The 25,080-nt window shown below is 42.1% G+C and overlaps 1 protein-coding gene across 1 annotated transcript in view; it reads left to right on the plus strand.

The window, feature by feature from the left end:
• ankrd28b (ankyrin repeat domain 28b) overlaps positions 1-25,080 on the plus strand; it is a 69,074-nt gene that overhangs the window by 38,665 nt on the left and 5,329 nt on the right. The window contains exons 8-16 of the mRNA XM_030370066.1: positions 10,196-10,408; positions 16,740-16,818; positions 16,941-17,055; positions 17,659-17,741; positions 18,016-18,079; positions 21,865-21,933; positions 23,714-23,854; positions 23,996-24,107; positions 24,195-24,221. Of these exons, the coding sequence (XP_030225926.1) occupies positions 10,196-10,408; positions 16,740-16,818; positions 16,941-17,055; positions 17,659-17,741; positions 18,016-18,079; positions 21,865-21,933; positions 23,714-23,854; positions 23,996-24,107; positions 24,195-24,221 (903 nt within the window). The remainder of the gene's footprint in view (positions 1-10,195; positions 10,409-16,739; positions 16,819-16,940; positions 17,056-17,658; positions 17,742-18,015; positions 18,080-21,864; positions 21,934-23,713; positions 23,855-23,995; positions 24,108-24,194; positions 24,222-25,080) is intronic.

The following is a 25,080-nucleotide window of genomic DNA, read 5'->3' on the forward strand; positions in this document are numbered from 1 at the left end:
AAAGCCAAACGTCCACAGTCTCAACCCATTTTGCCTATATGACTATTTGGTTATTGTATAACTACCATACGGCTATCATTAGGTAGACACCATTAAAGGTGCACATTTTGAGATCTGTACTCTTTTAAGAAATCCCTTAATTCTGTTGTGAAATGTGTGCTTTTAAGAAACACAACATTGATCAGCACCTGAAATTCATCAGGCAATCAACATTCCGGCTCATTAGTTTCCAAGAATCTGACTGCCAAGATACAGTGTGGCATTAAGGGGAACTTCTTCGTTAACCATTTTTCCTTCATAATTAACTACAAATGTTTAATTTCCCCAGAATTTCAAAGATTTTTCAGATGTATGCTTTTAAGAAAGCCCTTAATTCTAGGGATGGGCATGAGTAGTAAATTCCAAACTCGAGTGATCGAAGGACTTCCTCGAGGATCAATCGAGTACTCGTTAAATCAAATCTATTTTTAGAATGCAACGCATCTGCAGCAGGAATAGGCCTGATGATGAACGGCAATATTACCAACCAAACATCTAATGCTTATTCTCCATCAAAACAGTCAGAGTTATCAGAGTATTCATTATTTATTTTTGCAAATGTTCAAAACACATTTTCCTTAGAAAAATAAATATGCGTCTCACAATTTAAATCACGTCGAACCAAGGCCTGTAACAGTTTAAAAAAAACGAAACAAGTAGCCTGACCATTGCAAATAAATGCTTAAAGCTGCAAATAAGACGGCAGCAAATGGACTATGGAAATACTCAGCGTTGTGATCTTCTCTACACGCCCGGGATTACGGGGCCTGCCCGTAATTCCGTCTCAATGTTCTGAAATATTTCCCATTAGATCGACATGCCACTATTCCGACGATTCAATGTTCCGAAAACGAAACCCATTGGTCCGAAGGTCCGTTAGTCCGACTTTTCAAAAAGGAGGCGCATTAGGCCGACGGTTCAATATGCCGAATAGGAAAAAGAGTTTTATACCTCGCTCGCTCCTTCTCTCACGCTCACTGTGTGTGTGTGTGTGTGCCCATGTTGAGAATTATTACACCTCCGCTCTCTGTCCATGGTGCTGCAACACCGTGTCGAAATGAAGTGAAGCGTTGTCTTTTTGCCCTCCAAAATTCATCGTGAACTTGATATGTAGGCTTAGGTTGTATTTTGGAGACAGAGACAGAGAGAGAGTGAGAGAGAGGGGGAGCGAGCGAGGTATAAAACTATTTTTCCTATTTGGCATATTGAACCGTCGGCCTAATGCGCCTCCTTTTCGAAAAGTCGGACTAACGGACCTTCGGACCAATGGGTTTCGTTTTCGGAACATTGAACCGTCGGAATAGTGGCATGTCGATCTAATGGGAAATATTTCGGGACATTGAGACGTCGGAACAATGAGGCGTCGGAATTACGGCATGGCACCGGGATTACACCTGCGTCTTGCGGCGGTGAAAATAGCCGACACACTTTCACTTTCACCGTTGCTGCGGGTCTGCTTTCCCGAACTCACCGTTGTTTCAGGAGCATATGTTGCCGCATAGTACTTTCTGGTAGCTCGATTTCGCTTGGCATATTTTACATTTCACCTTCTGATCTCCTATTTCTTTAAAGTATTTCAATTCTTCGCTGCGGTTTGCTTTAACCGCCATCTCTTAACTTTTTGAATTCTGGCGTGCCTGCACACGGCACGGAACGCGCCATGGAAATGGATGCATTTAATTTTCTTTGTGCCCACGTCATGCGTTAGTGGCGCCGACAGAAAATCGATACATTTGCTTCAGTGTGTATATGCAAACTCGAGTTTGCCTGTCTACCAACCGAGTTCATTTGTAACGAGGAGTACTCGAGTAATCGATTCCTCACGCCCATCCCTACTTAATTCACTTGAGAAATGTGTGCTTGGAGTTTTCTGGATGTTGTGTGCTTATCAATAGACATTTTGACCATGTGAATGAGGCTGCAGTTCAGCAGCTGGTTGCACCAGCAGAACGTAAGGTCCTACTTAGGCTACGTTGAACGTAAATCACCCAAACGTTCGACTTTACACTCTGCTAAAAAAAATAGCAGTTGCACCAAGCAGATAGTTTCAACATAACACTAAGTTATAACTTATCTTTTACACCTCCCCTCTAGCTGGTGTAAGTTCCATACTAACGATATAGAACCGTTAAAAGAAGAAAGCGTAAAAAGATTTCAACACTAAGGCAGGGTAAAGATGGCTATTCGTTTTGAGCTATGGGAAGAGGAGTTTCAACGTGGTTTGCGCCGGGAACGGATTGTCCGTGACCGTATCGATCCATTTCTTTATTATGATGATGTTGAATTATATGCGCGATTTCGGTTTTGCCGGGCGGAATATTATATTTATTTATTTATTATAAAATCCGCCATCAAATAGCTTAACCTCAAGCCTATACCGTCCAAGCAAATTTTAGAGAATAAATGACTGAAACTGTTTTGTTTGCCCTCTCATTTGGGTGCTAACGCGTCTTCACTCTGATAAGGTAGAAACTTGCCGGTATTTCCTGTTTACATTGTTAGCTGTCAATGATTGGCTTGAAATTATCTAAACGTCATTAAAACTTGACGTACAATTTATGCACTACTAGTAACGTTACAACTTAAGTTATGGTGGTGCAACCAACATTTAGAACACCTTTAGTTTGACACTAGCTACGTCGAGCGTAGGGTTAAGGCAGACTTTACGATCGGCTTTACATTCTGCTGGTGCAACCGACTGCAGGTTTATAAGTGGCTCAATTGGATAATGCCTTGTACAGGTGATCCTTAGGTTGAGAATTCGAATCGCTATTAGAGCATTATGAACAAGTGGAACATGACATTCGACCATTGCTCTGCAGCTCACCTGAAAGCTGAGGAACAGTATTGCATCAAGTGGAACATCTTTCCTTCATGATTATGTTATATTTATATATCTTCCATTAGTGTGTTCTTGACTTTTAATTTTGCTCGGACCCCGTTAATCACCGCTTGTGGTTATTTATTAGGGGTCCAAGCCAACAGGTTGGATCCCTATTGTTTTTGTAAGGATTATTATACTTCCTTCATTAGGGTTCCAAGCCAACAGGTTGGAACCCTATTGTTTTTGTAAGGATTATTAGGGGTCCAAGCCAACAGGTTGGATCCCTGCCAACAGGTTGGATCCCTATTGTTTTTGTAGTGTTTTTTCCTATACTTACCTCCCTAGAAGTGGGACCACAGCCCAAACCGTAAATGGCGCTATACCAAGGAATACGCGTTTTGGGCTATAACTCCCACACCGAATCTTCCACAGTCCAAAATGTTAGACACACAGATTCACTGGAGTCTGCTGCATCTTTTGGCATAGGCCACGCCCATTTGCGTCTGTTAAATTTTTTCGCGAAAACCGCTAAACTGCCTTTTCCCCACTCCTCCCACATTTCTTGCCCGATCGACACCAAACTTTGCACACGACATCTTCAGACACACAAAAATAAATCGTCCAACTATTTTGACTCGACCGTCGATGACGAAACGGTAGCGTTTCGAATATTTGTTTATTAGCTACGTTACACTTGGAAAATCATAAATCCCAAAAAAAAAAAAATTTGACATCGGATCGAGTTCAAATAAGAAAACGCGTTTGGGGCTATTACTCCCACACCGAACCTCCCATAGTCCAAAACGTTACACCAACAGATGCACTGGAGTCTTCTGCATCTTTTGGCATAGGCCACGCCCATTTGCGTCTCTAATTTTCTTTCGCAAAATCGCGAAAAACGCTAAACTGCCTTTTCACTACTCCTCCCACATTTCCTCCCCAATCGACACAAAACTTTGCACACGACATCTTCAGACGCACACCAAAAATGAAATATGAAAACCTTTTGGATCCGACCGTCGACGACGAAACAGTAGCGTTTTGAATATTTGTTTATTGGCTACGTTACACGTGGAAAATAAAAAATCCCCAAAAATCCAAAATTAGACATCAGATCGAGTCCAAATTTTACACACATGTTGGTGCTACCCTTAATGGCGTTCGATAAAAAATTCGGAATATTTTGCCACGAGGAAAACTCTCTTTGGAAAATTACGCCACAAGGCGGCGCCATAAACGAGTAAATTGTGTATCTCCTAATTGGCCAAAGGAATGTTCTGAAAACGCGTTTGGGGATATATCTCCCACACCGAACCTCCCACAGTCAAAACCTTTGTATCCACAGGTTCACGGTAGCGTTTAGAACACATGCTACGCGTTGTGCCGGCGAAATGCACATTCCTTGGACCCCTGCATAACTGCTTGCAGTTCTAGTATTTAATTATTATCTGTAATTTCTTTTTTTTTTTCTTTTTTTTTTAATATGTTTATTGAAGTTTTCAGTTTTTAGAACAGACAGTGCATACAAACACATATAACATACAGAACAAAGCACATCAAAATTAGCAGCCGCAGTCCATGGTCAAAACATAAATATTAAGTAAAAGGATCAGAAGTTTTGTCAAGTGAATGTCAGAGTACAATAAAAAAGAAAAATACACATATCCATACATATGCATAGTAAAGCACTATAGAGCAGCCTACCCATTAGAGAATCTTGGTACAGGGTCCCAAATCTTTTCAAACACATCTCCTCTATCATCGTTATGGTATCTCAGTCGCTCCAAATGCAGTGTGTTAGACATTTCTCTAACCACAGGTCGTATGTAGGCACAGAGTCCAACTTCCACACACGTAATGTCAATTTCTTGGCAAGCACCATCCCAAATTCAATAGCCTTCTTCTCGTATTTATTAATAAAAGACAAGGGACTTGTAGCTCCCAGAATTGCCACAAGTGGGTCAGGTTCCAAACGTTTCCCAAAAGCCTCAGAGAAGCATTGAAAAGAGTTTGCTACATAACCAAAATGAGTGTGCTAAATTACCTATCATGGACTTACATTGATTACAGACAGGTGAGAATTAGGGTATAATTTGTTTAGCTTCTCCAGGGAATAATAAAGTCTGTGGACTGTTTTAAACTGTATAAGATTGTGTCTAACATAAACTGAACATCTGTGAACATTCCGCAAACATTCATCCCAAATATCATCACTCGGTTCCAAATTTAACTCATCTGCCCATGCCTGCTTACGCTCCTCGTACCCAGCACAGCTCCCTTATGAAGAATTTTGTAAAAGAAGGAAACCGCCCCGCGAGTAGCCGGGTCAAATTTATTCATTGTCTCAAGAGTTTCGTGCTTATTCAGGCTCTGATAGTTCGTTACATTTTTACGAATAAAGTCTCTAATTTGTAAATATCTGAAAAAGCTTGAGGTAGAAATATTATGAGCAGTTTGTAGCTGTCTAAATGTGGCAAAACTTCCTTCAATATACAAATCATTTATGTCAACAATACCCTTTTGTTTCCAGTCAAAGAAAGCTGCATCGTTAATGCCTGGTATAAAAGAGTGATTATTACAAATGGGAGTGTCGGTATACATTTTTGGAGCCTTAATATAAGATTTTATCTGCTCCCATATGCGTATAGTGCGATGAATTACAAGGCTGTTATATAGCATGACTTCTTGACTGTGGTGGGGGTATTAAGCAGTGCCAGCAAGGAAGACTTTTTGCAAAACAGCCGTTCTACGCGTAGCCACACTGGGCATGAATCTGAAATAGAGGGGGGGCCCCTTCTCCACCAAGCAAGCATAGACAGATGAGTAGCCCAATAGTACATTTTAAAATTTGGTAAAGCAAAGCCACCAACATTCTTTGCTTTACATAAATGTTTTTTAGAAATTCTAACGGCTTTGTAGTTCCAGATAAATGATACAATAATGGAATCTAGTTGCTTAAAGTAAGACTGAGCAATAAAGCAAGGAATGGATTGAAAAACATGGAGGAAACGCGGCAGTACAATCATCTTAATAGCATTAATCTTCCCTACGAGAGAAATAGGAAGTGTCTTCCAGAAATTAATTCCCTGCTTAAGCTGTTCAATTTTGCTGTTCCAGTTCTTTCGTAAGAGGTCCTCAGATTTTTTCGTAACAATAACACCAAGATATGAAAAATGCTCATAAGCCTTTTTAAAGGGAGTGGACAATAAATACGTCATATTAACCTCCTTGGACACTGGCATTAACTCACTTTTGTCCCAGTTAACAGAGAATCCAGAGAGTTTGCCGAAACTGCTAATTAGAGTCAAGAGGGCAGGTATTGATGTTTCAGGACGAGATATAAACAAAATAATGTAATCTGCATACAACGAGAGATGATGTTCTTGCTCATGTATCTCAACGGGGGATATTATTGACTTTGTCTGACACTGGCAGCAAGCGGCTCAATAATTATTGAAAATAAAAAAGGGGAGATAGGGCACCCCTGACGGGTCCCACGATTGATTGCAAAAGGGCATGAAATGTTTTGATTGGTGATAACAGAGGCAGTTGGGTGTGAATAAATGATCTCAATCCACTTCATAAAGGAGGGTCCAAAACCAAATTTTCAAGTGTGATCAACATATAAGGCCACTCCACCTGATCAAACGCACGTTGTGCGTCCAGAGAGATTACTACAGCCTCCTCTGTGTGCTCCGTGTACAACACATGAAATAAACGACGCAAGTTAAAATACATATGTTTCCCTGGCATGAAACCTGATTGGTCCGGATGAATAATGGAACATATGTGCTCCTTTAATCTGTTAGCTAAGACTTTACCCAGGATTTTGGTTTCTATAGGCAACAGTGAAATGGGGCGGTATGATGAGACCAAGTTAGGGTCACGGCCTGGCTTGGGTATAAGTGAAATGTTGGCTATATATAAGGTGGGAGGTAACCTTGAGTTCAACTTTGAGTGATTAAGCATACGTAATAAGAGAGGCGATAATTTAGAGCTAATTTTTTTGAAAAATTCTATACTGAAGCCATCTGGCCCAGCTGCCTTATTGTTGGGAAGGGAGGAGATCACTTCCATTATTTCTTTTGAATTAATTTCTTTATCTAGTGAAAGAGATAATTCTGCTGATAGTTTAGGTAGGTCCAGATTTTCAAAAAATGTTTCCATCTCGTCAGGATCAGGTTCGCCTTGTGACTGATAGACACGTTCATAAAAACCAGCAAAACATTTAATAATTTTTTCAGGGTCTGTCCAGAGAGTGCCATCATCTGACTTAATAGAGCTCTGGAAGCCTGAGTTTGCCTTAATTGACGGGATTATTTGGACTATGCACCCCATTTTAAATGTACAATTATTTCATAGAATCAACTACTGTTTGAATGCAAGAGTAAACAACCAAACAACAGGTACTGATCACCCATTGTTGATGAAGGCCATCGGTAGCACTAGTAGAGCACACGCCTGCAAGGCAGCTGTTCCATGGGTCCAATACCATCAGGTACCTAATCTGGTAAGAAGACAGAGCTCCTCTATGGTCTACTACTAAGCAATGGTGTACTTCTTCCAGCAGAGCATGCACTGTTCTTGGGCAGACATGGTGTGGTTGGAACGGAGCTGACTTTGTTGGCTGTAATGGGCTGGACTACATTTAAGCTATTTCCAGCTGACAAATGCAAACTGTCAGTTTGCCAAAAAGGAACTAGTTTGCAGGTATGTTATTTCACGGGAGCTACATGAGCCTTGGAGCAGTGAAATAAGCCATGCATTTAAGACAGTTAGTTTAACAACATTTCTTGTCTTTAATGCTTCAAATTATTTTAAGAACCTCACTATGATTTGCCAAAAACAAACTAATTTAAACTGTATCAACACGCCAAAACACGTGATTGAATGAATATTGCTAAATAAAAGTCTGCACGTTTTTTTCATAAATGTTCATTATTTGTGTTTAAAGGTCCCATGGCATGCTACTTTATGGATGCTTTTATACAGGTGTTAGTAAGCCCCTAATACAGTACTTGACGACGCAAAAAAAAAATTCAGCCTCAGTGCAGAATTAAAGCCACTACGAAGCCAGTCCCACTATGAGCTTTCCACAAACGTGCCGTTTTTTAGAGGCGGATCAAGGTGGAGGGTGTGGGGGTGGCCCTGAGCAGCTTGCGGCCACGGTACCATGCGCTCGTGTTTACAGTGGATGTATCGCAATGGCGAGGCGCACACAGCTTTTGGCTGTGTTCTGTAAATATTCTAGAAGACTCCGGGTGCTCTGGCGGGAGTCCTGGAGCTTATATCTAAATAATAACATATTATGCATAGATATCATATAATATATATTATCCCGGCGAAAAGATGTGTGCGCCTCCAGACGATATTATGAATCTCAATCGACTGTCGGGTTCTCCGACGTCTCTGGTTCTTCCACATCAATCTGAAGTAGACTGAACCGCGACATGGAGGAGAAAGGGATTGTTGCCTGCGATTGTTGACCGCGATTGTCTCCTGCTGGAGCCCTGCTGCCTGCTGCTGAGGCACCATGGTGCGTTCCAGGCAACCCCTAACCCGTGTTTTCACAACCTTCTACCCGTGAGAATGCCCTGGTACGGCAGACAAACCCGCAATTCACCACCCGTGAACTCGTACCAGACCGATTCACTCCCAGCTCCAGCTTGTAACTTTCGAGCTAAAAAGTGTCCCTGGAACGCAGCATAAGGTGTAGACAAATGCTTGTCTTTATTTGAAGCACAATTATGTATACAAATAAAAATAAAGTGTTTCAAGTTTTTCACTGAGCTGAAATGGAACATTTCAATCTAAAGAATTTAGTAAAATAAAACATTTCCAAATAAAAGGGCTTGTGCGGGTAATTCAGACTCTCTGAATAACTACTCAGTAGTAGGGAAGGTTGGAACAGTAGGCTTAGTTTATTTTGAATGAAAAAACATTCTATGTTTTTACCTCCCTTGATTTTCCCCCTCTTTAGTCGCGTTTATTTTCTTTATACGTTTTAGTTACTCTGGCGCTCAGGTCGTTCACATTTTTTTTTTAAAACACAAGCAGTGAACAGGACCAGATGCAAAGAACCGACCGAGCTATTTCTCTTATTGTCTTAGACCACGATATGATCCTACCATGAGTAGGGATTGGGATCATTAATATTTATTGATATAGATGACATTTTCGATACTCATTAACGATCCGAGTCTTTATCGATACCACTATCAATACTTTTCTATTAATTGTTGGAAATACGAAGCATTTTTAGTGATGAGGAAAATATTTAGGAAATCAAGTTGCATTTTAAATTAAATATGTAATTCTTAATAAATATTGACATCAGTATTTTAAGTTATATAAACTAAAATGATTAGAGCACTATACAACTGTATTAGTAATACAGAAACATGAGTAATACAGTATTACTCATGTTTCTCACCAAAAAATCAATTTACTGTTTCTTTGTTATATTTGAAAGCATCATGATAACCTAACAGTCGTTTTACTGAGCCAACCTCAACAAATCATCATGCAGCACATCTGAAACGTTATTTACTATTTAAGATAACTAGCTTGTATGCTATAGATTACATCACCGATTTCACTATTGGATTACTATTTTTAACTGACGGGACTAGCGACAATGTCTGTGTGCGATTACCGCTCGTAGCGTGAGTGGATGATTAAGACGGGCCCGCCTGTGGTGCGACAGGAGGAGACGGAGGCTTTTCAACTCAGACGGTCGAAGGTACTGCATTTGGTCTTTATTTGATGCACAATGCTAATGTGCGTGGCCATTGAAGTTGTGTTCCCCCCTTTACAATAAATGATTTTCGCCCTTTTTGCCTGTTCAGCCATCCTCGCGAGCAAGGTTAACTGCCAGACTTCACTTGTTTTGCTTGTAATACCTGTTTGCTTACAATTCCATTCGAAAACATTGGTGGTCATGCTGCAGTGATTGGATTGATTTTGCCTAAATGAAAGTTTTTGTTTTCCATTATTTTCTTCTCAGGAAGCACCAGAATACTTATTTGACATGTTATATCCTATGGATTAGAAAGCCCCCAGACCCTCAGGTGTTGGGTTTACAAACGTCAACATTTTCTCCTCCGGAGAGTTGGCCGGTCTGAAATAAAATGTACTTACAGAGTGGAAATCCATAAATAAGTTACCTTTTGAAAGGGAACCCCCTGGTGTGTGTGTGTGTGTGTTTGTTGTTGTGAACAGTGGTGACAGTGTGTGTGTGGTGGTGTTGTGAGCAGTGGTGACCGTGTGTGTATGTGGTGGTGGTGTTGTACAGTGGTGCCCGTGCTGACCGTGTGTCTGTGGTTCTAACAGATCAATGAGCCCAACGTGTATGGCAACACGTCGCTGCACGTGGCGTGCTACAACGGACAGGATGTGGTGGTGAACGAGTTCATTGAGAACGGCGCCAACGTTAACCAGGTGAACGAGAAGGGCTTTGCGCCGCTCCACTTCACTGCCGCGTCACGCCACGGGGCCCTCTGCCTGGAGCTGTTGGTCTGCAACGGTGCAGAGGTCAACATCAAGGTGAGCAGGACCACTAGCCCCTTGGCTGTGGTTCCTTAATGACGGCTATTAGCTTCCTACATTGAAGTCCATCGGTCCACAGGCGAATAAGAATCATAACAATAAAAGTTTGTTTGTTTGTTCGTTCTTTCTTTCTTTCCTCCTTCCTCAATTTTTCACCTAGAGACTCCATTCAAATTTTTAAATTATCTTTTTTTTTAAACATGGGAGTCATATTAGTACTTCTGGTGTAGGTGTCGTATTGACTTGGCTACCAGATCGACTCGGAGGTTTCATTCATTCCCATGTTATTCCCAAGTATTAACGATCTCAGTGTTTCCCCCAGTAAATGTCTTAGTCAAGGTGGTCAAGGAGCGGGGGGGGGGGGGCTTGATGTCACGACCATTGTTGTGACATCAAGAAAAAGCTTGACCAAAAAGCTTGATGTCACGACCATTGTTGTGAACGCCGATGCATTATTGATCTTTATTTTTACACCTGATGGAAGTATGTTTTCTTTCCCTACGAGAGTTTTCTACTTTGTTAATGCATAATAATTAAAAAAAATTAAAAAAAAAAAAAAAAATTGATAATTTTTTTTATTTATTTTATATACATTGGTAGTCAAGGCGGGGCCCTATTGTTGATAAGGCGGCCGCCTTAACAACACAGTGCTGGGGGAAACACTGGATCTCCTTTAGTTTTCTAATCTATGAATAATAATTATTATATAATTAGGGGTCCAAGCCAACGGGTTGGATCCCTATTGTTTTTGTAGTTAGGGGTCCAAGCCAACAGGTTGGATCCCTATTGTTTTTGTAGCGATTGTTTTTATTAGGGGTCCAAGCCAACAGGTTGGATCCCTATTGTTTTTGTAAGGATTTGTAGGGGTCCAAGCCAACAGGTTGGATCCCAATTGTTTTTGTAAGGATTGTTTTTATTAGGGGTCCAAGCCAACAGGTTGGATCCCTATTGTTTTTGTAAGGATTTTTCTTATTAGGGGTCCAAGCCAACAGGTTGGATCCCTATTGTTAGGGGTCCAAGCCAACAGGTTGGATACCTATTGTTTTTGTAAGGATTTTTAGGGGTCCAAGCCAACGGGTTTGAACCCTATTGTTTTTGTAAGGATTTTTCTTATTAGGGGTCCAAGCCAACAGGTTGGAACCCTATTGTTTTTGTAAAGATTTTTATTATTTACCCCCTAAAAGTTGGTCCACAGCCCAAACCGTAAATGGTGCCGACACGCCAATTGCATGACTAGATCCAGGTCCGGCACCGCTACTCAGACGACAAAATCCAGACACGCCGGTCACTAGGTGGCGCTATACCAAGGAAAGACGCGTTTGGGGCTATAACTCCCACACCGAACCTCCCACAGTCCCGTTATACCCACAGATGCACTGGAGTCTGCTGCATCTTTTGGCATAGGCCACGCCCATTTGCGTCTATAATTTCTTGTCTTTAACGGCAAAATCGCGAAAACCGCTAAACTGCCTTTTCCCTACTCCTCCCACATTTTTTTGACCAATCAACACCAAACTGTGCGCACAACATCTTCAGACGCACACAAAAAAATAAATTTGAACACTTTTTTTGATCCGACCTTCGACGAAACGGTAGCGTTTTGAATATTGGTTTATTAGCTAAATTAGACGTGGAAAATCAAAAATCAAAAAAAATCAAAAATTAGACATCGGATCGAGTTCAAATTTTACACGCATGTCGGCGTTACCCTGATTGGCGTTCAGTAAAAAATTCGGAATATTTCGCCGCTAGGAAAATTCTCTTGGGAAAATTACGCCATTCGGGGGCGCAATTCCAGGTCCATCCAAGCCGTTTTCTGAATGGACCTGGAAACATACTGGCCAACGGGGCTCTGGTAAAGCAAACCAATCGCTAGAAACGCTACACTGACTTCTCGCTACTCCTCCCACAGTCAAATCCTTTGTATCCACAGGTTCACGGTAGCGTTTTGAACACATGCTTCGCGTTGTGCCAGCGAAATGCACATTTCTTGGACCCCTGCATAACTGCTTGCAGTTCTAGTTAGGGGTCCAAGCCAACGGGTTGGAACCCTATTGTTAGGGGTCCAAGCCAACAGGTTGGATCCCTATTGTTTTTGTAAGGATTTTTATTCTTACCCCCCTAAAAGTGTGCCCACAGCCCAAACCGTAAATGGTGCAGACATGCCAATTGCATGACTAGATCCAGGTCTCTTCGGACTACGCAGACGACAAATTCCAGACACGCCGGTCACTAGGTGGCGCTATACCAAGGAATACGCGTTTGGGGATATAACTCCCACACCGAAACTCCCACAGTCCAAAACGTTATACCAACAGATGCACTGGAGTCTGCTGCATCTTTTGGCATAGGCCACGCCCATTTGCGTCGATAAACATTTTCGGCAAAATCACGAAAACCGCTAAACTGCCTTATCGCTACTCCTCCCACATTTCTCGCCCGATCGACACCAAACTTTGCACACGACATCTTCAGACGACGAAACGGTAGCGGTTTGAATATTGGTTTATGAGCTAAATTAGACGTGGAAAATCAAAAATCAAAGGAAATCCAAAATTAGACATTGCAACGAGTCCAAATTTTACACACATGTTGGTGCTAACCTTAATGTCGTTCGATAAAAAATTCGGAAAATTTCGCCATTAGGGGGCGCAATAAACAAGGAAATTGTATATCTTCTACAAAATTTCGCCACGAAAACGCTACACTGACTTCTCGCTACTCCTACCACAGTCAAATCCTTTGTATCCACAGGTTCAGGGTAGCGTTTTGAACACATGCTTCGCGTTGTGCCGGCGAAATGCACATTTCTTGTCGCGTTGTGCCGGCGAAATGCACATCACTTGGACCCCTGCATAACTGCTTGCAGTTCTAGTTATAATAATAATCTAATGTACAAATTATTGTTGCATATACTTGGTTTATAGATTAAAGAAGAGTGGGTTAACTCCATTCACTGAACGGGGCGATCCACTTTATTTCCAGCGCTCCCAACAGAGTCAAAACAGCGACCCACACGCAGACACTTCCGTTCTCCTCCTGCAGAATAAGAGTCCCTAACAGGAACTGGGTTACATATGCATTCATCAGTGCTTTTAGACGTGTTTCCAATGGCTTTGTTTGTGCGAAAGAACAGGCTTCGTTCAATGAAATCAAAACCAAAACGGTTTGAGCCTTCTTTTTAAGTCCATGATTGAGCCCCGTTTATAAACAACCCTTCTTGGTTTTGTCCGTTGGCTTGTGTCGATACGTCATCTGTAAGCGCAGGACCCCGAGTCGATCTGGCAGCCGAGTCAATCCGGTACCCAAACCGGCTTCGTTTTCAGTTGGTCTCATTGATGTACGTTGACGCTGGAGCGTGAGGACGTTTTTTCCCGCTGATCGGGCTACTTTTGGAGGACGTTCAGGCAGTGTTGCCAGATTGGGCTTTTTTTCCCGCTCTATTGGGCTACTTTTAATCACAACGGCTCGCTATTCTCTTAAAGACACACACACACACACACACACACACACACACACACACACACACCAGCAATGCAGGGCAATACATTTGACCTTTTACATTTTTAGCAATGCTTTGCGCTTTTCATTCAGCTGTCACTTTATTTGTTTCCAACCATTTACTTTTTCTTAAATGGTGTGCATGTTTACATTATTACTCCATTTAGACTATTCAACTTTGGTCCAAATCCCTTCACTTGATTTAAGCCATTTAACCTTTCTTTTTGTCTGAATTAGTGATCAATCGATATATCAGCCGGCCGATATTATTGGCTGATATTTGCGTTTTTACGTGTATCGGTATCACCAAATACTTGTTGGTTTAATACATTTTCTTAATAGGCCTACACTTTCCATTATGGGCAAGTATGTTATGCTATTGAGCAAGTAAAACATAACAGCCACTTGCGCTTCGGGCAAGTGGCTTAGAGAGCTTAAAGTCAAGGCCAGACAATTGTTATTGTGTTTAAGTACATGTAATTGAAGAGGACTAAGGTTTTTTTTAAGTCCACATGTATTGTTGACATTGTCTGTGTCCTGTGGGGTATTCCACGAACTGAGGTTTAACAAACACAGAGTTAACGCTGAACTCTAGGTTGATTGACCCTGTGCCAACTAAACCAGAGCTGTTGGTTCCACAGCACGGGTTATGCAATAGTTCAATCAACACGGGGTTGGTTAACAAAGGGTTGTGCGCGTCCACGCCAAACCTATAAAGACGTGATGTATGGATCATGGAAACCATGATCGAAATGGCGAAACTTGCCGCTTATTTGAATTAAATGGAACTCCAGGTTCTCCTAGAGAGCTATGACGAGGAGAAGGACATATCACAAGGAAGGGGAACTCTAAAGCCCCTGCAACCGAGAGAACCAAAGCCTGGCAGCGGATCACTGACCGCGTAAATGTGTAAGATGTCAAAAGCATGATCCTTAATATTTGAGCCATGAATCTATTCAAATCCAAGTTAACCATTCTTAATGTTCCTACCACATAACCCTTTTCTTCTAAAAAAATATGTTCTCCGATGGCTCCCAAGCGGTCAGCGGATCAAGTAAAAATGAAGTATAAAAACATCATACAAACTGTTAAGCTTTTCCCACCATTGTATTGGTATATTTTGTCAGTCCAGCATTTAAATTGTCATACCATATTTATCACTCCTGCATTTATATATGGCCTTTTTTTAATTCTGGCACCTGGAGGTACCTCCTCAGAGAGTCAGGGGCCATGTGAGGGTACCCCACTGGTTGAATGTAGGTTTTTCGGTTTTTCTTGTATTTTAGATTTTGTTTGTTTTCGAAGTAACACATGCAAACCGTGTGCGTGCCACGGCGCAAATGTTCCAAATGTTTTTTTGGTAACTGGGTAGAAAACCTAAAAGTGACAATTCATCAACTTCACAGATCAAGATGGATTAGTGCTTGTAATGGAGCCGCCGGCTACGATCGAACATTCTCCAGTGGATGTAAGTCCGTTAGGACTATTTTGTACTTTCTGTTGTAAGCGCCTCTCGGCAAACTCTTTGTATGTTAGGAGGCCGATGAAAATCTTGGTCCGCACGTGGATGGGGTTGGCTATGTAAGGCTGGAGAAGGCTATTTAAATATATTAAAGATTTACGCGAGAATCTATATCTCTCCAGCAAAAAGTCATCCGGATATGCCAAGATGTCGGGCCGTGGTCTTATTAATTGCTCCCGGTGGATTGCAAGAATAATTTGCGCTCCGATATCGTCAAAAGGGCCTGCCATTGTGAACACATGAAATCTGCGGTGAACGCGGGTTTAAATACCCAAAACCGGGTTATGTTCCAAACTTAACCTGCGCAAAACTTGCTCCGACCAGGTTTGTTTCAGAGCATATGTTTCTATAGTAACTAACATACCGTGTTCATTTTGGAACGGAAAACCTAGGGTTACCGCAAACCCTGGGTTAACTTGCCCGGTTATGTGATAAAACCGGCTTTGTGGAATACCCCTCAGATATAAATCAGCCATAATTTTTCTTCAGCTCATATCAATCCATTATTCCAAACAATTGTTTAGCAGCTCCAATAGCTGTATATTTGTTTTGTCCCAACGAATCATACAGTTGGGTGTGCATACAGGGTGCCTTGTCCAGGACGTTTTCTCCATTTGAGCAGGTTTTTATTCTGCGTCTACAAGCGAAGCGATTCTGAGCGAAGATCGTTGCTGCATTTTAGGCAGTGTGATAATTCTGAATGCCGAGCAACGTTTCAATAAGTCGCAGGAGTACGTGTAGACGTACTGTACGTGTAGGAGGCTGTGTTTTTAACGGATTGTAGACTTGGTGTTCGCTCCTGAATCAGAATGAGGTGCTCAGTTCCCGGTTGTATGGATTTACGTAAACGAGGACCTAAACATAATTGCAACATTTTTCCTGCTTAGCCATGTTTCTGCAACCAGTGGGTCAAAGCAAATTGTTCCAAAATTTACTACCATGCTCATGACAAGGACAAGTCTGTTTTTGAGCATTCGCAGTGGCGTGTAAACACAGAATCCAAACTTGTTGATTAGTTTGTGTGTGGGAGAGGGCAGTTTGTTTGCACTTCAAAACAAAGATCCAGCTATGGGAGCTGCCCAACACTCGTTGGTGATACAGTGGAGGTTAACGGCTCACCAACTGCCTAACGTCAGAATATGGCAAAAGCGTTGAGCTTAACCCAAACCACGCCTCAGTAACATTTCCACATGGCCTATCTCAACACCTACCCTGGGGTCTTCACATACTGGCCAAATCCTTAAAGGCATTTGAAAATAATATCAGTTGGTAGCTCACTTGTGACTTCCTTCTCCACCAATGCAGAGTAAAGATGGAAAGACTCCTCTCCATATGACGGCCATCCACGGGCGGTTCTCGAGGTCTCAGGCGGTCATAAAGAACGGTAAAGATTATTAGCTGTTCATTCCCCTCCATCAGTGTTTTATTATCTTAATCCAGAAATTCAGTGCATTAAACCACCTTGTTGAGTTGCAACTTTCAATTCGGCTCACTCTCTTCCTCTAGGGGCGGAAATCGACTGTGAAGATAAGAATGGGAACACTCCGCTGCACATTGCGGCTCGATACGGACACGAGCTGCTGATCAGCACGCTCATCACCAATGGCGCTGACACCGCCAAGTGAGTGTGCCATGCCCTGGCTCCCAGGTGGGCCGGGCCCTCGTTTCTGTTTGTATTGCAGTATAACATGTTTGATGACTTGTAGAAAAAAATACCTGGTCTTTCATATAGAAGCTTGCTTAGTTAGCATATACTGTAAGAGCACTTAATGATGTGTTTAACCTATTTTAATATGTACAATAATGCATACAAATGCCAAAATGCACAGCGATCTTTTTAGGATGTCTGTCTAGGATGTACATTTTACATATAAATGCTTCTGCAGGGTCTTGTCTCAGCCCTTGACGAAGTCCACTGTCAGTTGGTCTACAGCTAACTATGGCTTCCATCGATTTCTATTTATCTGGCTCTCCCTTCACTTTACTTCCTAAAAGAGAGGAATTCCAGCCTGTTGGATGGGTTGACACTTGGCCTTCCTTTGTTGTACGCCAGCTTAATTTAGCTACTTTTACCAGACCTGAGATGGATTAAATGTCCTCAATCCACAATATTGGTGCATTGGTACCGCTGCAATACAACAGATAAAACCTTTTTTTTGTGCGATTTTCTTTTAGCTCAAGTATGTTCCTATGAATGTGAGTTTAATTTTAGTGTTTTTTTCAGACGAGGTGTTCACGGGATGTTCCCTTTGCATCTGGCAGCTCTTAGTGGATTCTCTGACTGCTGCCGGAAGCTCCTCTCATCAGGTATGCTATGCTTTATTACACTTTTATCTACTGGCTTCACTCCCAACAAACATAATATTGCATGTAATAAAGTCAACAATCAAAATGTCCTACAGTATGCTTATGTTCTTTTGTCATTTATTTGTTTCCAGGTTCTTTAAACCCAATTATGTCAACCCATTATAAATAGGTGGAAACATCTCATCCTATATATATTTTAGTATCTGATGTACACAGTGGTGTGAAATAAATAATGTGGTTCATATGCGGCTAACTATCATATATTCTGTTGAAGGCTTTGATATCGACACTCCAGACAACTTTGGGAGGACCTGTTTACACGCTGCAGCAGCTGGGGGGTAAGGACACTTGCACTCCAAAGTCCTCATCTCGCCTACTTCCTTTATTTAGGGGTCCAAGCCAACAGGTTGAATCCCTATTGTTTTTGTAGCGATTTTTTTTATTAGGGGTCCAAGCCAACAGGTTGGATCCCTATTGTTTTTGTAGCGATTTTTTTTATTAGGGGTCCAAGCCAACAGGTTGGATCCCTATTGTTTTTGTAAGGATTATTAGGGGTCCAAGCCAACAGGTTGGATCCCTATTGTTTTTGTAAGGATTTTTTTAGGGCTCCAAGCCAACAGGTTGGATCCCCATTGTTTTTGTAAGGATTATTATTTTTAGGGGTCCAAGCCAACAGGTTGGATCCCTATTGTTTTTGTAAATAGGGGTCCAAGCCAACAGGTTGGATCCCTATTGTTTTTGTAAATAGGGGTCCAAGCCAACAGGTTGGATCCCTATTGTTTTTGTAAGGATTGTTAGGGGTCCAAGCCAACAGGTTGGATCCCTATTGTTTTTGTAAGGATTATTATACTTAGAGGCTTGAAAGTGGGACTACAGCCCAAACCGTAAATGGTGCACACGCGCCAATTACATGACTAGAACCAGGTCCGGCACCGCTACTCAGATAACCAAATCCAGACATGCCGGCCACTAGGTGGCGCTATACCAAGGAGAAACACGTTTGGGGCTATAGCTCCCACAACGAACCTCCCACAGTCAAAAACTTGTACCCACATATTCACTGGAGTCTGCTGCATCTTTTGGCATAGGCCACGCCCATTTGCGTCCATAATTTTTTTTGCAAAATCGCGAAAACCGCAAAACTGTATTTTCGCTACTCCTCCCACATTTCTTGACCAATCAACACCAAACTTTGCACACGACATCTTCAGACGCACACGAAAAGAAAAACTCAAACACTTTTTTGATCCGACCTTCAACGACGAAACGGTAGCGTTTTGAATATTGGTTTATTAGCTAAATTTGACGTGGAAAATCAAAAATCCCAAAAAATCCAAAATTAGACATTGGATCGAGTCCACATTTTACACACATGTCGGGGCTAGCCTTAATGTCGTTCGATAAAAAATTCGGAAAATTTCACCATTAGGGGGCGCAATAAACGAGGAAATTGTGTATCTTCTACAAAATTTCGCCGCGAAAATGCCACACTGACTTCTCGCTACTCCTACCACAGTCAAATCCTTTGTATCCACAGGTTCAGGGTAGCGTTTTGAACACATGCTTCGGGTTGTGCCGGCGAAACGCACATTTCTTGTCGCGTTGTGCCGGCGAAATGCACACTTCTTGGACCCCTGCATAACTGCTTGCAGTTCTAGTTATTATTATTCCCAAGTAGAAGTGGTACCACAGCCCAAACCGTAAATGGTGCACACACGCCAATTACATGACTAGATCCAGGTCCGTGAGGTGACGGCAGACGACTATATCCAGACATGCCGGCCACTAGGTGGCGCTATACCAAGGAGAAACACGTTTGGGGCTATAGCTCCCACACCGAACCTCCCACAGTCAAAAACTTGTACCCACATATTCACTGGAGTCTGCTGCATCTTTTGGCATAGGCCACGCCCATTTGCGTCCATAATTTTTTTTGCAAAATCGCGAAAACCGCAAAACTGTATTTTCGCTACTCCTCCCACATTTCTTGACCAATCAACACCAAACTTTGCACACGACATCTTCAGACGCACACGAAAAGAAAAACTCCAACACTTTTTTGATCCGACCTTCAACGACGAAACGGTAGCGTTTTGAATATTGGTTTATTAGCTAAATTTGACGTGGAAAATCAAAAATCCCAAAAAATCCAAAATTAGACATTGGATCGAGTCCACATTTTACACACATGTCGGGGCTAGCCTTAATGTCGTTCGATAAAAAATTCGGAAAATTTCACCATTAGGGGGCGCAATAAACGAGGAAATTGTGTATCTTCTACAAAATTTCGCCGCGAAAATGCCACACTGACTTCTCGCTACTCCTACCACAGTCAAATCCTTTGTATCCACAGGTTCAGGGTAGCGTTTTGAACACATGCTTCGGGTTGTGCCGGCGAAACGCACATTTCTTGTCGCGTTGTGCCGGCGAAATGCACACTTCTTGGACCCCTGCATAACTGCTTGCAGTTCTAGTTATTATTATTCCCAAGTAGAAGTGGTACCACAGCCCAAACCGTAAATGGTGCACACACGCCAATTACATGACTAGATCCAGGTCCGTGAGGTGACGGCAGACGACTATATCCAGACATGCCGGCCACTAGGTGGCGCTATACCAAGGAGAAACACGTTTGGGGCTATAGCTCCCACACCGAACCTCCCACAGTCAAAAACTTGTACCCACATATTCACTGGAGTCTTCTGCATCTTTTGGCATAGGCCACGCCCATTTGCGTCAATAATTTTTTTTCGCAAAATCGACACCAAACTTTGCACACGACATCTTCAGACGCACACGCAAAGAAATTATAGACACTTTTTTGATCCGACCTTCGACGACGAAACGGTAGCGTTTTGAATATTTGTTTATTAGCTAAATTAGACGTGGAAAATCAAAAATCCAGAATTAGACATCGGATCAAGTCCAAATTTTAGACACATGTCGGTGCTACCCTTAATGGCGTTCAATAAAAAAATCGGAATATTTCGCCATTAGGGGGCGCAATAAACGAGGAAATTGTATATCTTCTACAAAATTTCGCCGCGAAAACGCTACACTGACCTTTCGCTACTCCTACCACAGTCAAATCCTTTGTATCCACAGGTTAAGGGTAGCATTTTGAACACATGCTTCGCGTTGTGCCGGCGAAACGCACATTTCTTGTCGCGTTGTGCCGGCGAAATGCACACTTCTTGGACCCCTGCATAACTGCTTGCAGTTCTAGTTATACTACCTCCCCGTGAAAGAGGAACCACAGCCCAAACCGTAAATGGTGCACACGCGCCAATTGCATGACTAGATCCAGAATCGGCACCGCTACTCAGATAACAAAATCCAGACACGCCGGTCCCTAGGTGGCGCTATACCAAGGAATACGCGTTTGGGGCTATAACTCCCACACCGAACCTCCCACAGTCAAAAACTTGTACCCACATATTCAGTGGAGTCTGCTGCATCTTTTGGCCTAGGCCACGCCTATTTGCGTCTATAATTTTTTTTCGCATAATCGCGAAAACCGCTAAACTGTTTTTTCGCTACTCCTCCCACATTTCTTGACCAATCAACACCAATCTTTGCGCACGTCATCTTCAGACGCACAAAAATTATTTAAAAAAAAAAAAAAAAAATACATCCGAACACTTTTCTGATCCGACCTTCGCCGACGAAACGGTAGCGTTTTGAATATTGTTTTTTTAGCTAAATTAGGCGTGGAAAATTAAAAATAAAAAAAAATAAAAGATTAGACATCGGATCGACTCCAAATTTTACACACATGTTGGTGCTAACCTTAATGTTGTTCGATAAAAAAATCGGAAAATTTAGCCATTAGGGGGCGCAATAAACGAGGAAATTGTATATCTTCTACAAAATTTCGCCATTAGGGGCCGCCATAAACGAGGGAATTGTTAATCTCCTAACTCTCCTGAAGGAATGTTCTGAAAACACGTTTGGGGACATAACTCCCACACCGAACCTCCGACAGTCAAAAGCTTTATATCCACAGGTTCACGGTAGCGTTTTGAACACATGCTTCGCGTTGTGCCGGCGAAATGCACATTTCTTGGACCCCTGCATAACTGCTTGCAGTTCTAGTTATGCTTATTGTTCTCATGCCTTCCAGGAACTTGGAATGTCTCAACCTCCTCCTGAACACTGGAGCAGACTTCAACAGAAAGGACTCCTTTGGCAGGTCGGTACCATTGCCAAGTGCTTTTTTCTTCTCAGATCTTTCAAGTTTTCTTTTAACAGTTTGGTTAAATTAATATTTAATTATTTAACATTTATAATAACATTCTATTTACATGGGGTGTAACGTTTCACCGATACGTATCGATGCACCGACTTAAACGTTGCAAATCGGTTGCGTGAACCTTTAGCCTGATATCATACCGGTTCAATACAGATCAGAAAAATGGAATTTAAGGATGAGGGCGGCTCCCTGTTTGTGTATGTTTTTGCACGTGCGTTTCCGTGTCACACGAGCAGGCAAGTCGCGAATCTGAAATCAAACTTGTGGAAGTCCTTTGGGTTTTGTAAGAAGGAGGGAAATTTGACAAAAGCCTCGCTATTTGTAAGTTGTATAAGACAGCTATCAAGTTTATAAATAAACAAATAAATAGATATGTAGTTCTACATTTGTCTTCCATTTTTTCCCCAAACCATTAAGAAACAAATATAAAAACCTAACATTTCTTGGTCCCTGTACCATCTATCTATTTGAAAGTAGGCAATGGCTCTTTTATAGAAGGCTTATTTTAATTAATAGAAAATGAATGTATTAACATTAAACAAATATTAACCAGCTTATCATGTTGAATCATATCTCATCAAATCGCACCGGATCGTTCGATATTAAAATGCATCGTCCCTGTATCGTAGCACATGTATCTAGTATCGGATTGTCCTGTAAAGGAGAGATGCACACCCCTAGTATTTACAATTCAATGTAGCTTGCTTTGGAAAGAAGCATTGGCTAAATAATTAAGTATCAAATTAATGATTTGTTAAAGGTCCCATGGCATGCTATTTTAGTGATTCTTGAATATAGATATTAGTGGGTCCCTAACACAGTATTTGAAGACGTTACCGGAATTCAGCCATGGTGCAGAATTACAGCTACTACGAGCCAGTCGCACATTGAGCTTCACCCAAACGCTCAGTTTCGGTGTCTGTAGCTTTAATGCTAATGAGGAGGAGAGAGGCAGGTCAAGGAGGAGGGTGGGGCTGTGGCCCTGAGCAGCTTGCGGCCATGGTACCATGCGCTCTGTTTACAGTGGATGTATCACAATGGAAAGGCGCACACAGCCTTTGGCCGTGTTCTATAAATATTAAAACACTAGAATATAGAATATATAACACTAGGGAGTCCTGGAGCTCTATATCTAAATAATATCATATAATCTATATTATCTCGGCCAAAGATGTGTGTGCCTCGAGACGATATTTTGAATCTCAAACGACACTGCGTCTGGTTCTCAGACGTCTCTGGTTCTCCCACTTCCACATCAATCTGAATTAGACTGAAATGCGACATGGAGGTGGAAGGGATTGTTGCCCGCTATTGTTGACTTTGAATCTCTCCCGCCGGAGCCTCGCTGCCCGCATTCGAGGGACCACTGCCTCGGCAGCGGGGCTCAAGCGGGAGACAATCGCGGGCAACAATCCCTTTCTCCTCCATGTTCATGTATTTCAGGGAGTCAAAGCCAAAGTTCCATTCCCCCAATTCCTTCTCAGCCATGGCTGAGATAACCCTCACTACAGTCTTGTGGTGGAAATACCAGAGACTGCATAAAACCAACAGCAGAAAGGTTATCCAAATAACACAGAAGTGTACAGCACCTGCATTACAGTGTGTGTATTCACACACACACATGTGGCGCTCGCACGGTCGTAGCTGATTGGGTAAAGCAGAGAAAGGGGAGGTAACATTTCCCCTTATGACAATTTTCGTTGCATCTTGTTTTACCTAGAACGCCGCTGCACTACGCTGCCGCTAACTGTAACTACCAGTGTCTGTTTGCCCTGGTGGGCTCCGGGGCCAGCGTCAACGACCTGGATGATAGGGGCTGCACACCGCTGCACTACGCCGCCGCCTCCGACACAGACGGGAAGTAAGAACAACCTGTTGACATTTCAAGTTAATAATGCTGTGGCCTTGTTGGAGTATCCAAGTCCCTTCCAGTTGATATAACTCTACAGTTGCATTGACTTTTGCCTTTTCTTTTACTAAAGTGTATCTCTTGTTTGAACAGGTGCCTTGAGTACTTGCTGCGAAACGATGCCAATCCAGGGATCAGGGATAATCAGGGGTACAATACGGTGCACTATGCCTCTGCATACGGACATCGCCTCTGTTTGGAGCTGGTGAGGCTTTGTGAGGCTTTTATTGCATTGTCCATATTGTCCCATTCCGTAGTCATGTCTAATGGGTTGATCCCTTATCCTTCACAGATCGCTAGCGAAACGCCTCTAGATGTGGTGAGTGTCTGTTATTGAATTACGCAAGTAACACACTCGTGTGTATTAGAGCTATAACACTTCAGTTGAGTCTTGGTCCAGTTATATGTAAATATTATATATAAATAAATTAGAGGCTGACAATAATAGATTTTAGGGGACAATGCCGACACCGATATTAGGGAGTAAAACATTCCCCATAACGATATATCGGCCGATTTTTAAAATCGAGATCTATTAGCCGTTATTTGATGTATATATCGTGGTATCCTGGGGCTGGACTAGCAATGCTTCGAGCCACAGCAACATCAAAGTAAAACCATGAGCTAAAGGGACCAATGACCTGTAGTATGGGGAGCAGCATCAACCTTCCCACAGAACATCATAATAATAATCATAATAATAATAATAATGCATTTTTTTATGGGCGCCTTTCTTGACACTCAAGTTCACCTTACAAAATCCAACATTCATAAGAGCAAGCAAAAAACAACAACAAAATAATAAAAATGTTCAAGAGGAAAGAGTGGGGTCATTCTAGTCACAAGAATGCAACTGACTTTAAGGGATTAGGCTTGTCTGAATAGATGAGATTTGAAAGTGATAATGGAACTGGAGTGTTGGATGTCATGAGACATAGAATTCCAGAGGTGGGGGGCTGAGCGACTGAATGCTGTTGACCTCATGGTAACCAGGCGAGCAAGATGATGTAAAACTGTAATGTGTGTGTGTGCGTTTGTCTTTTTAAATGAGAAAACCAGCAGTAATGTTTAAAATGTATTTAAATCCTTCATCTTCAACTGCCGACTAAAGGGCTGATTATGGATCACGCAACGACATGACCACGCACTTGTTTCGACGTAGTCTTGAACCTTTATGG

This window comes from Gadus morhua, chromosome 11 (genome assembly GCF_902167405.1).
Source record: "Gadus morhua chromosome 11, gadMor3.0, whole genome shotgun sequence".
Classification (NCBI taxonomy): domain Eukaryota; kingdom Metazoa; phylum Chordata; class Actinopteri; order Gadiformes; family Gadidae; genus Gadus; species Gadus morhua.